Genomic DNA, 17,572 nt, shown 5'->3' with positions numbered 1-17,572 from the left:
GATGCTGTGTGGAGGGTCTTTTAAAGAAAATGGTGGAGAAGAAGTTTTGGGAAGGAAAAGGGTATGAGTGATGGGTAGGAATCTTTCAGAGGGTCCAGGAGAGACGGACGTAAGATTCATGTATCGCGCTGCGGTGCAAGGCGATGGGTCAAGAGAGACAGTTCAGAGGAGAGGTCAGAAGGTCTCCCCTCCCGATGTGGCACGCCAAGCAGCTGGTGGGCAGGCGCATCCTGAACACACATCACCCGATGAACTCGAGCAACACTGCCAAATCACCAAACGTAGCGAACCACTTGGCAGAGGTGTTGGTTATCCAATAAATGGGTATCGGGCTGCGGTACCCAAACCCACCTCCCAAACTATTATTATTACGGGTGACAACTGTTTCATCTTCCGAAGTCATTATCAAACTGTGGTGAAGCCACTATAAGACGATCCCTTATATATACAGAAAGTAACCTAACCTAGAAAACAGAAAAAACCTAACAAAAATAAAAATAAATATTATTTCCACCCAGTTTTAAGGTACACCAGAATTCCCAAACTCAAAACTTTAATCAAAACGATTCACAAATATTTTTACCAAATATTTTTACACAGTTCTTTCCTGAGATTTTTCACTTTTTTGAAACACGCAAAACTTTGAATTGCATTTGCCAATAATCGATAGTTTTTTAATTACATATTACAGCATTCCGTAGCAGACCTTATTATAATAGACAAGAATTTTTGAATTAGAGAACGTGAGATGATTTATTTTAGTGATAAAATATGGCGAGGCAAGAGCTTAAGAAATTAGAAACTGTTTGCGGGAATCATTAGTTAAAAGTTTTCTTAGTTAAAGCAAAATTAGAAAGGTAAAATCAAAAGCACCGATAGACTACAAGAGGGAACGTAAAAAACACGCAGCTGTTCTGACTGCGTCCATCTGAAACACCTTTGTGATATACGCAATGCATCTTACTAGTTAGCTGAACACCCTCGGCGTACTGCAAACATTCATTTTTTACATCCTGAAGGTTGATGTGTATATCCATATACGTCATTTCACATTCGCCTTCTTCCTGTGACAATGGTTCACTCTTAATGGAAACACTCTCTGAGTTGGGAAGATCCATGGCCCTTCTGTGATAGTCCTGTTTGTAGTGGTAATTATCTCAACTAAAAATAATGGCATGCTTTTAATGTGTGACAGCTACCCAATACCAATAATGTCACGTGTCATTGTTGGTATTAGTTAGCTCAATATATTATATCACGAATGCTGTTAAAACTGATCAATCGAGTGCTAAGCGATATCTTCTAACATTATACAAGCACAAATTAAGTTAAAGCGATATAAGACTCTAACACGGGAGTTTACTCGACGCTCACATTTCAATTATTTCTGATGAACTTATTGCTAAAATCTTAAATGTTTCTAGATGGGTCCTTACGAATGCAAGTTATTTATATTTGAGATTAATAAAAACAGGAACCTACCAATAAATATGTTTTGTAAAACGGTTTGAAAATTTTATAAAACGTTTATTAACTATAAAATTAGAGGTGAGCTCAAGATTTCATTTTTCTAGACGATGAATTAGTAACTTCCCGAGGGATCCTTATATAAACATTTGAGAATTGGTGAATTTTTCCATACGACTTCCGTTTTTAATACGCATTTAAAAAAAGAAAACAAAAATTTGATTCAACCTTATGACAACAAACAACAACTTTTTGTTTTCATTTAAAAAAAATAGTAGTACACCTTTAAATACTAAGAAAATAAATTTATATGATGTTTGGGACGAAAATTTGGTCGCGTAATAATGAAGGGGTGCGTGGCCAGCGATCTCGAATAATTGACTATTATGCCGATTATGTCTTTCATGTTATCTACACTATCTACAAAAAAACTCGAATTATGCGCGATGTTCTGTCAAAATGGGGTGTCGTATGGCCAATTTTCTCGTAAATTTTAACTTACGTAAATAATATTAAATATCAACATTGTAACGTCAAAGAATTGTGCAAGTTTGGATTGCCAGGGTAGTGCCCGATTATTGTTTTGTTGAGAGTTTTTTCGGGTGGCTGCCCTGCGAGCGGTTGGACGGGCGGGCAAAAATAACGCGGGTAGATTTAGATCGGGACATTACGGGAACAATACGCGAGACGACGATTCCGCGGGGCGGGTGGTTTTTGGGCGAGAAAGGTGATATGGAAAATAATGAAAAAGATCGCGCGGATACCTTGAACTTAATATCCTTCGGAGACTTTCCGTTTAAATTTACAAAACATAAAACCAACGTTTCGACTCCTGTGTGAGATCGGCCTGTGCTTGTTCGAGTGTTGTGGCTTGAAGAGATGAAAATATACAATCGTTTGTTTGAAAGTAAAAAATGGTTTTATTTGTGAAGCGAAATTCCTTGGAGATTACACTGGATTACCAAGCATGCTGTCGAGGTGACACAAAGATGAATCATAATTGTTCCGTTAAACGTTGTGATGTTTTGAATATCCACAAAAATAAACGATAAATAATAAACGAACGTGCTCAAAAAAATTTTTGTTTAGACAACGACGGAAGATTTATTGACAGACAGGCCTGGAGTAAACAGATTCCCACGGGAAAGGAGAGACCGGAGGGACAGTCGAGGCTCGAACTTGGGTGCATTGACAGCCCCGAGAAATGGATAAAAATCAGAAGTGTTGTTTGAAATTACAGTTAACCACTGGAACGATTTCGGTCGAAAAATCGACCACTTTTATTTTTCTGCGATTGATATCGGTCCAAAAATGGACCGATTTTTCTACCATTCGTAAAATATTTATTGTAATTATTTAAAACGTTTCCATGGCCAGCTACTTGTTTTATCGAATAGCTGATAATATATTCTCTTTGTCTATGAACTTATCCGTTGTCTTTGAAGTGTTATTTAACGAGTTTTCGCGGTTTTTTTATGGCGTCCTGTCAAAAACAAAATTATAAATTTTCAACATTCACGAAATTTTGGACTCTTCCTAAAATGCCGTAAGTAATTAATTTATTGGGTTTTTAACGCATAATTATATATCTGTGTAATCATGATTGACTTATCTATCTTTGAAATGCGTTTTTAATTCGTTTGTTTGTATTATATTGTTTTGGTTGAAGTTTTTGTGTAAGATTACGTCAACTGAAGACGTCATCTGTTTTTGATTTACAATAATGTCTTAAATACTGCACTCGCGCATTTGAAATATAGATATTCCATCACAGTGATTCAAAACAAAGAGATATATATAAGTTTTATTTGAATTGGTTCATTATTAATACAGATATTTGCTAACCAATTATTTTAAGTCATATGTCAAAAAGTTGACTCTTTTTCACATGTAAAATGGTGTAAAGCCTTCGTCACACAATAAAAATTTAGTAATTTAGTTGTATAATTAATTAATTTGTTTACTTTTACCAAATTTGTGCAGAAACAGCTGTCGTCCAGGGAAAGGGATCACTCCACAACCCAATAATTATTTTCAAATTTTATATTAGTGCAATATTTAACAAAATTTAAACATTTAAGTACTTACATTAAGTGTTTTCAATTTAAAATTTATAGAGCGGTGCTGACTGCAAGAGGAGGCAGAGGAAAAGGGAGACGTGGGGTACGAGCTGGTGCCGGACTACCTGCACGTGGACGTCAACGCAGAGCTGCAATTGCAGCCTCGTCTGGAGTGTTAGTATTTTTTAATGTTTTTTTATGAAAGTACTTTGCTGTGGCCGTTGAACTCATCATATATTTGTATTTATTTAAACAGCGACCCTGCTTTGCTACTGGTGCGAGAAGATCGCGTCAAGGCCCTAAAGGCTGTTAGGGCCCTGCCTGCTTCCATCCGGCTAGAGCTGGAAAGCCGAAAATTCAAGAAGCAGGCGGCGCGCATTTTGCTCCCTACCGCACCTCCAAGAAAAACTAAACAAAAGTAAGTAATCGTATTTAGATGCTTGGTACAATATTATTGTTTTTTCCTGACAGCGTTCCACTCTTACAGTGAGAGTTGGTAAGTTCAGCGCTCTGTGCATTTGGCACATTCAGTGCATATTTTACAGAGTTCTTATTTTATTGTTTATTTACATACTGTACTTACTGTTTCACACGTGAATGAGAACAATTTTCTATGATTTATGTAAATGTTTTCAGAATTCCATCTCCGGAGAGAACAACGTGTCCCTTTTCACAAGGGACGCCTTCACCGTTGCCACGACCCGTACCACCACCGTGGATGTCCACTCCCGCACAGACCCAATCAACGGCTCCCAATGCACCAATTATGCCTATCCGTGCAGCATCTCCCGAGCCGTTACCTGGGACATCGCGGAGTGGGGAACTCTTCTCTCCGGAAGCCGGCTATCACAGCGAGCTGTGGGTGGACGTACCATTCTACGAAGAATTGTCGGCGTTTGGGAACGGTGAGTTTATTTTTTGAAATGTCATACCAGGGGCTCAATATAAAATCAATTATCTATATTTTATATTGATATCCCTAGCACAGTTTCACTGTTGGTATATTGGCAGGAAATAAGCATAGTACTTAAAAATTCCACATAACAAACATACAAAATGTATTGTTGTTATGTCGTGGATGCATCATTACACATCTTTTTTCTGTAACGGGTATTGCAGAGTGAGAAATAAGACATGCCGAACTTCTTTGCGAGGATTACATTTGATTCACCGGCTTCTAAACGGTGTAATACAGCATTTTTTTCTTAAATTGAAAAAACACTTTCGCTTCACGGGACTCATTGTGTTGCGAGGCTGTATTGGTAGGTGGGTTTTGTAACCGGACAAATTATCATTAAAATAGGTCGCTTTACGTAGTTGGTCACTTTAAACGGATACGTTTTCCTACTAAAAGCTATGAAACCTTACTAGAGTTTACATTATCGTCACTTAAAACAGTAGACCGTTAAATGCAAAGTCATTATATCCAAATTCTACTGTAAATTTGTGTTTTCTTTTATTTCAGAGTCAGACATGGGCAGAAAAAGTAACGTGGACGAGGCAGCTGTACTAGAAGAGTCTGTACTTGGAAACCGTGAGTTATAAAACTAACTAACTTACCTTCACGCCATTTCGGTAGGCAGAGAGGATGAACCACCATGCAACTCGATCTTGGCACACACACTCTTTTCTTCATTCCATACCTACCTGACTGTGCTATTCTGACTCCTGACATTGCCCGCCTCAAGTATTTGATTAACTTTTTATATTTTTTTTTATATGAATACCTCACAAGAGCCTCAGCTGGAGCCAGTGAGACTATGGCATCCCCAATTGGGGGATGTTGTGAGGCTGAAGGTAAGTGGGGAAGGGAAAGAGGAAGATGGGGAAGTACCTGGCTATTCAGATCTAGTCACTAAACACGGCTAAAGCCATTTGGAGCAACGTTTCAATTCTGAATGGTGGTCTTACACCAGGGCGATACTGGTAGTATCTTCCACTCTGGAACGTGCCGCAAATATACTATATATTATTTTAATTATTATTTTAATTAATTAATTGTGAAATAACACAAATCAATCAAATAAAATTTATTTGCGCACGCCGGGTTCGAACCGGCGACCTTCGGAATGGCAGTCCAATGCGTTACCACTGGACTATGCCGGCCGTCAAAAGCCATTTCAAGCAACGTTTCAATTCTGAATGGGGTCTTACACCAGGGCGATACTATGGGTATCTTCCACTCTGGAACGTGCCGCAAATATAATATATATTATTTTAAATGAATTTTGTGTGAAAATAACACTAATTATTCAAATATAATTTATTTGATTTGATCCCGCGACCATCGTATTGCGAGTCATAAGCCGTACCAGAGGCAGTGGGTTATCGTAATATAGACACATTAAATTAATTTGGGTTTTCTGTTGTTTCAGAAATGGACAGATCGAGCGACGAGGATGACGAAGCGAGTGACGTCGACCACGAAGAGAGCGATGAGGATACCTTCTGCATGCCGCCAATACCTTATCATAATATTATCAACGTTTCACCTAACTCCGCTATGGCCATAGACTTTAGTAGACAAGACCAGGTAGATAGTGAGGCAATGCGTTTGATTCTGCCGCCTGAAGGTTACTCTTTCGATTGGTCTAATGATATCTTACGTTTTACTGGGATAAGGGAGACTTTCACAGGCACGCCGGGACCAACTTTCAATACCGACGAAATGGGCAAACCTGTGGATGCCTTTCTTAAAATCTTTGATGCAGATTTCGTTGAACTGATCGCGAGAGAGACCAACAGGTATGCAGATCAATGGATTGCGAAAAAACAATTTAAGCGTCATGCGCGTACCAATAAATGGGCTCCCACGAATAAAGAGGAAATGTATGTATTCTTGGCAATTTTAATGTATCAAGGTATTAGTCTTTTCCAGATCTAGTCACTAAACATAACTAAGCCAATTCAAGCAATGTTCAATTCTGAATGGTGGTCCCTCACCAGAGCGATACTCAGAATCTCACTCTATAGCGAGGCACAATGATATTATTATGTATTGATTTTCTTAAATTATGAATAAACCAATAAACTGAATACATTTTTATTATGACAAAGTGTGTAAACAATGTTTAAATCAAAATACTGCTCTTTCATTGTAACCATACAACTGTAATATTGATTTAAAAGGATATTAGGGCTTAATAAATAAATCAATTATTGGTTCCATCAATTATTTTCCCCTCATCCATTTTTTTTCGATACCTTTGCGTTTAGATATAAAATTATCACTATGATTTTATTTGCCATTCTATGGTCATACAAAGGTTTGATATATATATACAAATTTATCATCATTTTACATATTCCGATATACCCTATGTAGATTGACCTTAAGGTAGCTGTCAGTAGTGATTTTTCGTCAAATATTGGTGAATTTCATCAACTTTCAAAGTATCCCCCTGAAATATTGGCAATGTTTATATCTATGATGTATATCTCATTTTAAGCCTTATTTCCTCGTTTTGCACGTTATATAAAAACATGGTTACAAATCTCCAGTTCTAATTTACAATTATTTAAAAAGTAGCACCATGATTTTGACATCGTGAAATAGGCTCTCTGTATAATTCATCAAATGAATAAAATAAAGCCAACACGGCGACTATGCTTATTAATAATTGTAGACAGTTAATGTATCTTCCTAACGTAATACCAGTTTTTGTGGTAAATTTATTATATAGTATAATACAGTGATTTCAATTTTGACACGTCACGCACTCAAATTTTAAAAAATTATTTTCTAACCAAACTTTTGAAGAGAGCATAACGTACAAAAAATTATTTTCCCATTATATTCTTGCATCTGTGGTTATCAAACAGGCCATAGAGAACATAAAAACGTAGAAAATATTCTATAAAGATATTTAAAACTGCCACTGGCGGCAATTTCAAATCACAAAAACGCTAATTTCGCGCATTCATAAAGTTTAAGATTTTTTAATAATTTATCTATCAATTCTAAAAATATAGAATAATTATAAAAATATAGGTGAATTCATTGGCTGTATAGCACTACAATCAGTTTTATGTCTCCGTATTAAAATTCGGAGGTTTGATTTTTTTAATGTTGGCGGAAAATATTCAAATTCGTCGCCAAAAAACCGCGAGCAATCGGAGAAAAAAGTTTTTTGACGCGCGATCGTTCGAGTGGTTAATTATTGAATTCAAATGGTATTAGAGAATATTGCGGAATATTGAATTAAAGTGAAAGATTATTGATCCGGTGTTTGTGTGAAGTGAAAGTGGTTCGACTCAGTGGGAAAACAATTAATAATAATGACAATAATAATAATTGGATAATTTGTAGAGCGCCGTTTTGTAAAAACCCACCTCAGGGGCGCCAGGTGTTGTGCAATCGCGATTGTGTTATAAAGTTGTGTTGATTTAAACGTGATTTCGTATACAGTTCGAACTAGATTGCTTGTCTTAAAAACATGAAAATAATAAAATAATTATTGCGTTTTTAAAACAGAGTGAATGTACTTAAAGGCAGGAAGTGTTTAATCGGGCTAAGTTATTGATTTGGCGAGATGGCATTCTATCCACGGAGACCGAAAACCAGAGAATCAAATAGATTATTAACTGTGGGTTCGAATCCTAACAGATTAGGGAGGTACAATTTTATTTACAGGAATATTTAATTACCCTTTTATAAGCGTAGGGAGGAGGTCGAAAATTAAAGTGATTTAGCTATATAGTGTAACCAGTTAAGCTTCACGCTGAGAATGAGAGGTGCCTAACTGGGTGAGTTTTTTATATTATTTATTAAATTTCAGAGGACCTTTTTAAAAGACGGATACAACCGAGGTACAGGAACTAAGTTTACGACACCTGCCGCCCAAATAATGTTATCATTAACAGGGATGTGCTAGGCGAACCGTCAATCAGCTGTGAGCGAGAGACGAGTCAACGACCTTTTCATATATAGGACAAGGCGCGGTGTACAGTCAGTCAAAGGGGAAGTTTTGCTAGCGTATGCCGTCCCAAATTGAAAGCGATCGGATGCAACCAGACGGAACAAAATGAAAACTTTTCTTCTGTTATTTGACTTTCTAATTTAATACTTTTCATCTATTGTTTGACTTTCTAAGTTACGAATTGGGATGCACAAAAACAAATCTAAAGTCAAAAGAGGGAGATGGTAATCTCCGAAATAAAACTACCAACCGAACAACTTTTCTCAACAGGTACCTTTCGAGAGGTAGGCAGCCTCTTTAAATTAAATGCAAAAATCAAACCAATTATCCGTTTATACCTACCTGAGAGGATAGGTATTCAGTAGGAGTTACCCATACCTAATACACGAGGATGCTAGTAACCTCATAAAATAATTACTAGAACCGAATATTAAAATACAGACAGTCCTCATCCTAAATTTGGCATTTCGAGTAGACCTTACATATATCTCACATGATAATTGGCTGAATGGGTAGGCACACAACCTATCGTTAAAAAGCGGGCTAAATGTCGACAAGATCGTCGTGTGTTATCTATGTATTGACCTAGAAAGGGATGTAAATCCCCGACGGCGTGGGAGTTACAACGTTTTCTAGAGGTGGCACGTAACTTAGGACCTTGCGTGTCACATTTTCGCGACTAGATTCGTGACAAGGGATGTCATGGTTTTCCCCTTCTACACTCAGTAAAGTAGATTTTCCTGGAGGTGTTTGAGATTGGGGCAATTCTGAAATTGGTGATGAGACCTGGTTTTCTTTATTCTGGCGTGAAGGTTGCCGATTTGGAACAAGGGGAGACCCGGCCGGTTGTGATATCCAGACACGCAGATATCGATCGCCTTGCTCAAATTATCATCCATCAGTTTTGTTTGGTAAGAGGAGGAGTCAATCTTAGCTTGAAAAAAATTCATTTCCTTTCCTCTCCTTCCCCTCCCAAAATATATACATGGATGGCGCCGACAACTAACACCATAAACTTATCGTATGTATATCACATATATAAAATCTAACACTTTATTATATTCACATTACCCTACGATAGGTAGAATCGAGTAGCTAGTGGGGGGGAGCAGGCGACTTAGAAGATAAGGTTTATAAAATGGTTTTAAAACACAGCGGTAATGGATTCAACTCACTCTATCTCAAAAGAACCAAGGGATACCACACATACATAAATAACTAGGTTTCTAAACCGAGAAACAAAAACCCAACACAACGTTTGGTGAAGCCTTTTTATACTGAACCGTCACGTGAAATGAGTACGTTCAAGGTCGTACGTCACGTAGACAAACTAGGATGTACACACTTGAAGGGGTGTGTAATAAAGAAAAGACGGCAGGGAGGTCCTTCCTACCCCGGATATATATATAACCAAAGCCTTATGGAAAAGTTACCTACGGGACTTAAGGAAAATTATCGTAGAAAGAAGAGAAGGAAAAGTTTGAAGTAAAAAGGGCAGATCATTACAACGTTCAATGGATGCTGATTAATTGAGGATGGCCTCGCGCAATCCATCTGACGAATCTCTACCCGGCGTAACCTGCTCATCAGACGTGACAACATGAACAAGGTTCTTCAATGTTTTTTACACATTATGCCTGCTTGCTTTAGCCCCATAATAGCCCTGGTGATTGACAAGGGTCCATGCTCATCAGACGGGACATCAACCGGGACTTCAGACGTGACATTGGCGCTCCAACGTAAATAAAGTTTTAAAACAACTTTAGGTGCTCGTATTTAAGCCTATGGCAAGGGGATATTCTCTATCGTATCAAATTTAAGATTAAAAATTGTAATTTAATCATTTTTAATGTATAAATTCTCTGATAATATGCTTAATGTATAGATATGATGTGCATTACGAAGTACCTATGTGTGTGCATTGTGGTTGCGTTGTGGCTTCGTTCGCTTTACATTGATGTTTTGCTCGGTAGACGGTGTACAATTTTGACGTGAACTAGCTTCGTTCGCTCATTTGCTCGAAATATTTATTTTTTTAAATTAACTACTGAATTGATATTCGTGTACCGTTGTTTTGTTCCACTGGTAACACGGACCTGTCAGTTGATATTGTTTTGAACATAGTGACAGCGATAATGTTTATTATTGTCGATCATTTGATATGTCATTACATTTGTAAATGCGAGCTATACACTTATAAAGAACTTGAACACATTTGTTACGACTTGCGGTAACGTGTTAGTGTACCAGACTGTTTTTTTTAAATTTCAGAGGTATTGTTTTTTAAATAATTTTTTTTTTTGAAAAATTTCTCAAAATTTTGTTTTTTCATTACAATCAAAATGGCGATTTCTAATATAAACGGAGCTACAAAGGAGGAAATGATACAAATGCTTTCTGAAGTGAATATCACTCCAGAAAGTACATTATCAGCTATGCGGGAACAGGCTCGTATGTATAATAAGAGCTTTAAACAATCCGGTAGTGATTCTTCACAACAAAATGAAGGCAATAGTGATAATGCGAATCAGACTACAAACATAGTTAATAATAATTATTATCAATCTGCAAATACAAATACGTCCGTACATTCTTGGGGTATTAAATTTTCGGGTTCTTCTGATGTTAGGGATTTTATACAACGTGTGGAAGAGTTATCTAGATGCCGTCATATAGAACTGTCATCGGTTGTGATTTTCTTTGCTGATCTTCTGGAGGGGAGAGCTCTGTCTTGGTATCGGACAATTTATAAAGATTCTTTATCTTGGCCTGAGTTGAGAAATCACCTCATAGCACGTTTTGACCGTTATATTAACCAAACAGAGGCCCTAAAAGCCTTATTCGCAATGAAACAAAAATTTAATCAAAGTGTTGTGGATTACGTCGAGGACATTAAATTAACTAATCTCAGATTAAACGTTCCACTTACGGAGGAACAGTTGGTAGACCTAGTTTCTGATAGTCTGTTACCTAAATATGCCTTGGCTATCGCATATTTTCCAGAAAAGGACTTAACTTCTTTGGTAAATGTGTGTTGGAGATTTGAAAAGCTCTCAGTAGATAAACCCTTACCGCATTTCACTTCTTCTCAAGCAACTTCCTCTTCTTCAACTCATACTTTATCTTCTTCTTCTAATAATAGAAAAACTTTATATTGTTTTTATTGTAAGGGGCAAGGTCATACAAAACAATTTTGTAGGCTATGGAACTCTGAATCTCAGAGAAATTCTGGTAAACGTAAAGATGACTCCGCTCGCACAAACCCAAAAAACTAGCGTGTGATCCTCTGCGTCCTGCTAGCAAGGATGCCAGGAGATCATCACCCTTAGTTGATAGCTCCAGTAACCGGTTCTTCGGGCGTGACATGGACGCATGCATGCCCATGGCTAGTTCTGGACAGGACATCAGACCTCATGCGAATATTTCTATTCAAAATCTTGTCTTTTCGGGTCTGTTGGACAGTGGTGCGACTGTCAGTTGTTTTGGCGGTTCTCTTTACAACTTCTTTATTAGTTTAGGGTTTAGTCTAGATAAGTTAGAATCGTACGTTACCACCGCTGATGGGGTACGTCAAAATGTAATTGGTACTATGCGGGTACTTGTTACTTATAATAATATTAAGAAATATATTACCTTTTTTGTTATTCCGTCTCTTTCACCTGTGATTGTTTTGGGAGTCGACTTTTGGAAACAGTTTGACATCGCTCCTCAGTTGTTTTCAAAAGCCAACAGTGGTCGTGATGTTGAGAATACTATAGGTGAAATTCGCAAAATCATGTCAGCTTCCCTACTGTCCTCTCAAGACAATCGTAGGCTAAATATTGTTATAGATAAATTTAAGACAATTTCTTTTGAAAAATGTGGATTGGGTCGAACTCATTTAGTTCAGCACAAAATTAATACGACAGGAGATCCCATTAAGCAACGGTATTACCCCTTGTCTCAAACGCGTCAACAACAACTTGACTCTCAACTTAAGGAAATGCTTGAATTAGGTGTTGTTCGCCGTTCACGTTCGGCTTGGTCGAATCCGGTTTTGATCGTCCCTAAGAAGGATGGTTCTGCAAGGTTCTGCTTGGACTCCAGAAAGCTTAACAGCGTCACTACAAGGGATTCGTACCCACTGCCATATATTTCGCGTATCTTAGACAACCTACGTGGTGCACGTTTTATATCCTCCATTGACTTATCGAAAAGTTTCTGGCAGATCCCTTTACATAAGGATTCTTGCTGCAAAACGGCTTTCGTAGTACCTGGACATGGCCTGTTTGAATTCGTTAGGATGCCGTTTGGGTTAAAAAACGCTCCTAGTGAACTTCAGCGTCTTGTAGATGCACTTTTTGGTCCAGAGTTCGACGAAAACGTTTTTTGTTATTTAGATGATCTAATTATAATTTCCGAAGATATCGATTCTCATTTAGAACAATTGAATAGGGTTTTCTTACGTCTGAAAGAAGCAGGCTTGACTGTCAATTTAAAAAAATGTGAGTTTTGTAAGGATGAATTAAAATACCTCGGTTATATAGTGGATGCGAAAGGTCTTCGCACAGATCCAGTCAAGTTGGAATGCATTCGTACTTACCCCATTCCAAAAAATTCTAAACAGGTAAAAGCTTTCATTGGCCTGTGCGGGTATTATAGGAGATTCATAAAGGATTTTTCAACCATTGCGGCTCCCTTAACAAAGCTCACTGGTTCAAGGAAGGGGATTAGTAATTTTGCTTGGTCTCCTGAAGCAGAGGTCTCTTTTAAGAAATTAAAGAAAGCGTTGACTTCTGCCCCAGTTATTAATTGTCCGGATTTTTCGCTTCCTTTCACGATACACTGCGACGCGAGTAACGTGGGAATTGGAGGAGTACTTACTCAGGTATTTGATGGAGAAGAGCACCCTGTTTCATTTTTTTCTAGGTGTCTTAATGTGCATGAACGAAACTACGGCGTGACGGAGCGCGAACTCCTAGCAGTGCTGGATTCGGTCAACCACTTCAGTCCCTACATAGAAGGCGCCCATTTCACTGTGGTAACGGACCATTCTAGTTTACAATGGTTAGTATCACTATCTAATCCAACAGGTAGACTTGCTCGCTAGTCTACTCGTTTGTCACAGTATTCTTTTGACGTTATACACAGGAAGGGTAAATTAAATACGGTTCCGGACGTTCTTTCACGTAAAGACGTTTCCTTGATCTCTACTATTGACTCCGTTCCCATGAGTACAGATACTTGGTATACTACCTTATTTTCTAATTGTAAATCAAATCCACAACGTTTTACCAATTTTCAAATTAAAGATAATAAACTGTTTCGTCACAGTAAGTCTCGTTTCGATCTGCAGGAGGACACAGCTTGGAAGCTTGTTGTTCCTTTCGAGGACCGTAGCGCTGTTCTATCTAAAGAACATGAGTCGGATATTTCCTGTCATCCAGGAGTTTTTAGAACTTACAAAAAGGTTCAACTTCATTATTTTTGGCCAGGGTTGTATAATGACGTCAAAATTTTTGTTAATAGATGTAAAACGTGTAAGGCACATAAAATTAATACTGCTCCGCCGGCAGGCATTTCTACCAACCCGAAAATAGTCACAAGACCTATGCAAATGCTGTCTATTGACCTTGTCGGTCCACTGCCAAGAAGTTATTCCGGATTCAAATATATTTTGTCAGTCGTAGACGTGTTTTCAAAATACACATGGATTTTCCCACTTAGGAACGCTACCACAAAAAGCATCGTTAAAAATGTAGAGCAGTACATTTTTCTCATTCATGGGGTCCCACAAACATTTGTTTGCGACAATGGCAAACAATTTATATCTAATGAATTTAAAAAATTACTGTCTGACTATAATGTTCCGGCACCTTTCTATAATGCTTACTACACGCCACAAAATAACGTCGTAGAACGTTATAACCAAACGATAGGTACTACACTGTCTATTTTGACCGAGTCCGACCAACGTAATTGGTCTAGGTTTCTGCCACAAATACAGTCAGCACTTAACAATACGGTTAACTTCGCGACAGGTTACACACCTTTTTTTTTAATGCACGGGCGTGAACAAATAATTGATGGCAATTTTCATAAAAATTTGATCTCCTCTAGCGGTGCGGATTCGAATTTAGAGGAATCAAGAGATAGTTTTGCTAAGAAATTAGAGGACTTGGCTCCGATTTACAATAAAGTTTCGGAGGCCTTGTTGCAGGCTTATAGGAAAAATGCTCAACATTATAATTTACGTAGGAAGTCGGTAAATTATGAAGTTGGAGATGTGGTGTGGAGGAAAAATTTTGTCCAATCGAGTGGACCCAATTTTTTTTCGCACAAATTGGCTCCGAGGTTTGTGCGAAACGTTATCAAAAACAAAGTTTCTAATTTAGTGTATACCCTTGCAGACATGCAAGGCAAGGTAGTAGGAAATTTTCATGTTAAGGACATAGTTCGTTTAGATTAGGTTTAGTTTAGTATATCATAGGAAGCCAATGAAATAGTGTAAAGGACTACCAACCCTTCATGCTGCTTCATTCCCTTCTTTATGTGTTTGTTCCGGTCACGTGTTCTGAAGTTTGGTACCTTCAGGACTTGTGCTTGGAATAAACGCAAAATTCTAGTGTACTGATGATAGATTTCTTTTTTATCCTCGTTGGACTAGAATAGGAACATCTTCACAAAAGATGTTTCTCTGATCCTAGTGATCAGTGGCGCCCATTAATTTACATAGTTTAGGTCTTAATTCTTTATTATCACTTAAACTTTACTGAGATTTATTCTTATTTACGTTTTGAGTAATTTTCATTTTAAATGAGACGATTCGTCTTCTTACTGTTGTGAGCTTATTAGTGCGACGCACACACGCACACACACACATTGGTACGTTCCGTCAGCATAATGGACATAAGTTTGGTTGTCATTATCCTATGGTCTGAACCCTTCTTCCACAAGTTCATTGGAGTTTTCTTATACTTTTGTCAAGTATCGAAGTTTTATTAGTATCCAAAGAGTCTCCAGGGGACTTGGAAAGAAGGATTCTTATTTTTTTTGTGTGTGAAAGAATTGAGCAATTTTTCATACACAAGATTATGTAATTTCTATTTTAGTTGTTCAATGTACTAGTTTTATGGTTAAATATATTTAGTTTAATATATATATTTTTAAGTCTTAGTTTCTTAAGGAAATTCTCAAATTGTGTTGTTTCAAACAAAGGGAAGTACATACTGCTTTGGCGTGCTAACCTATTACATAATTCCGTCTGGATATTATCACTTTACCTCTGCTACGTAAGAGTGTGTCTTTGTACAGTTTTGTTAGTCATAAGTACAATTTGGTTAGTTATAAGTAATATATGCATAAGTATCTCATTGCTAGTACCAGTGTTATGCTGTAAATTTTGTAGTACAAGTGTCGATCTCTTGAATTGTGCTCGTACACCTCGTAACCTGTGTCAATTATCTAAAGCACATAGTTGAACACCAATTATATTTTGTTTGTCCAAGAAATTTCGACTCTTTGCTTACATGGTAAGTGAAATTTTTGTTAGAATGCCATCTAGGCTACTTCCTTAGTCATATTTCTTGAGCAAGCAATGTTCATTCGAAGAGAATATGCTAGGTATTTTTTATATGTAAACCTTGATTCAACCACGATAGAGGGGTTTATCTTCTGATTGTAAAACCTCATCTAAAATTCTTGGCATTAAGTTATGTAAACCCTGCTCTGAACATTTTTTTACATCAATTTTGTAATTGATTTAGTGAAGATCTCTTAGAGATTTGGTGGATTTTTATTTTGTTAAGTTCTATTGTTTCAAGTTTTTATCTTAGAATGGTAAATTTGTTTTATATAAACATAGGAGAGAAAGAGAGTTTATGTAGTTACTTTATTTATTTTCTGTTAAAAATATATATATGTGTTTTTGTTTTCTTCTTCAAGAATAAAGTGGGAGCTTGAGTTCTCCATACTCACTGGTGTCTCAGAGAGATTGTCTCTCGATAAGTGAGTAAGTGTTTGCGAATCTCATATTAGAGATATAAAAGTGAAGGTACAATCCCCATGTAAATATTGATAATAATATCGGTTGTGCAACACCAATCTGCGAATTGGTTTTCTCTTTTCGTTTTCTTGGTTTATAACTTGTTTAGTTTTATGGTTTTCTGTAAAAACTTATTTATTTCTACTAGCTTTGTCTTTTGTGTACATGTGCGGGATAGAAAGGTATTCGCGTGGGTTTTTTTTTGTTTTTATTTTAAGGTAATTTTACTTCACTTCGCGGCGTAAAATTTCCGGGGGTTGCGGGGAATTGTAACGTCAAAGAATTGTGCAAGTTTGGATTGCCAGGGTAGTGCCCGATTATTGTTTTGTTGAGAGTTTTTTCGGGTGGCTGCCCTGCGAGCGGTTGGACGGGCGGGCAAAAATAACGCGGGTAGATTTAGATCGGGACATTACGGGAACAATACGCGAGACGACGATTCCGCGGGGCGGGTGGTTTTTGGGCGAGAAAGGTGATATGGAAAATAATGAAAAAGATCGCGCGGATACCTTGAACTTAATATCCTTCGGAGACTTTCCGTTTAAATTTACAAAACATAAAACCAACGTTTCGACTCCTGTGTGAGATCGGCCTGTGCTTGTTCGAGTGTTGTGGCTTGAAGAGATGAAAATATACAATCGTTTGTTTGAAAGTAAAAAATGGTTTTATTTGTGAAGCGAAATTCCTTGGAGATTACACTGGATTACCAAGCATGCTGTCGAGGTGACACAAAGATGAATCATAATTGTTCCGTTAAACGTTCAATGGATGCTGATTAATTGAGGATGGCCTCGCGCAATCCATCTGACGAATCTCTACCCGGCGTAACCTGCTCATCAGACGTGACAACATGAACAAGGTTCTTCAATGTTTTTTACACATTATGCCTTCTTGCTTTAGCCCCATAATAGCCCTGGTGATTGACAAGGGTCCATGCTCATCAGACGGGACATCAACCGGGACTTCAGACGTGACAACATTTTTCAACATCGTAAATGCAAAAAGTTGTTGTTTATTGTCATTAAGTTGATCAAATGATTGTTTTTTTTAAATGCGTGTAAAACGGTAGTTTTAGGTAAATAATACATGAAATTTTTGTAATACCT

At 37.4% G+C, this 17,572-nt stretch overlaps 1 protein-coding gene across 1 annotated transcript in view; it reads left to right on the top strand.

Moving 5' to 3' along the window:
- Positions 1 to 2,966: 2,966 nt before the first annotated feature.
- The window catches only part of LOC149415140 (uncharacterized), a 32,351-nt gene continuing 17,745 nt past the window's right edge, over positions 2,967 to 17,572 (top strand). Inside the window, exons 1-6 of the mRNA XM_089643013.1 lie at positions 2,967 to 3,013; positions 3,585 to 3,701; positions 3,784 to 3,945; positions 4,164 to 4,432; positions 4,993 to 5,061; positions 5,903 to 6,100. Coding sequence (XP_089499139.1) covers positions 3,009 to 3,013; positions 3,585 to 3,701; positions 3,784 to 3,945; positions 4,164 to 4,432; positions 4,993 to 5,061; positions 5,903 to 6,100 — 820 coding nt within the window. The 5' untranslated portion in view covers positions 2,967 to 3,008. The remainder of the gene's footprint in view (positions 3,014 to 3,584; positions 3,702 to 3,783; positions 3,946 to 4,163; positions 4,433 to 4,992; positions 5,062 to 5,902; positions 6,101 to 17,572) is intronic.

The sequence above is a fragment of the Hesperophylax consimilis genome, chromosome 19 (genome assembly GCF_061612785.1).
Source record: "Hesperophylax consimilis isolate HC1 chromosome 19, BYU_Hcon_1.0, whole genome shotgun sequence".
Lineage (NCBI taxonomy): Eukaryota > Metazoa > Arthropoda > Insecta > Trichoptera > Limnephilidae > Hesperophylax > Hesperophylax consimilis.
This window is presented reverse-complemented; position numbering and strand designations above follow the sequence as displayed.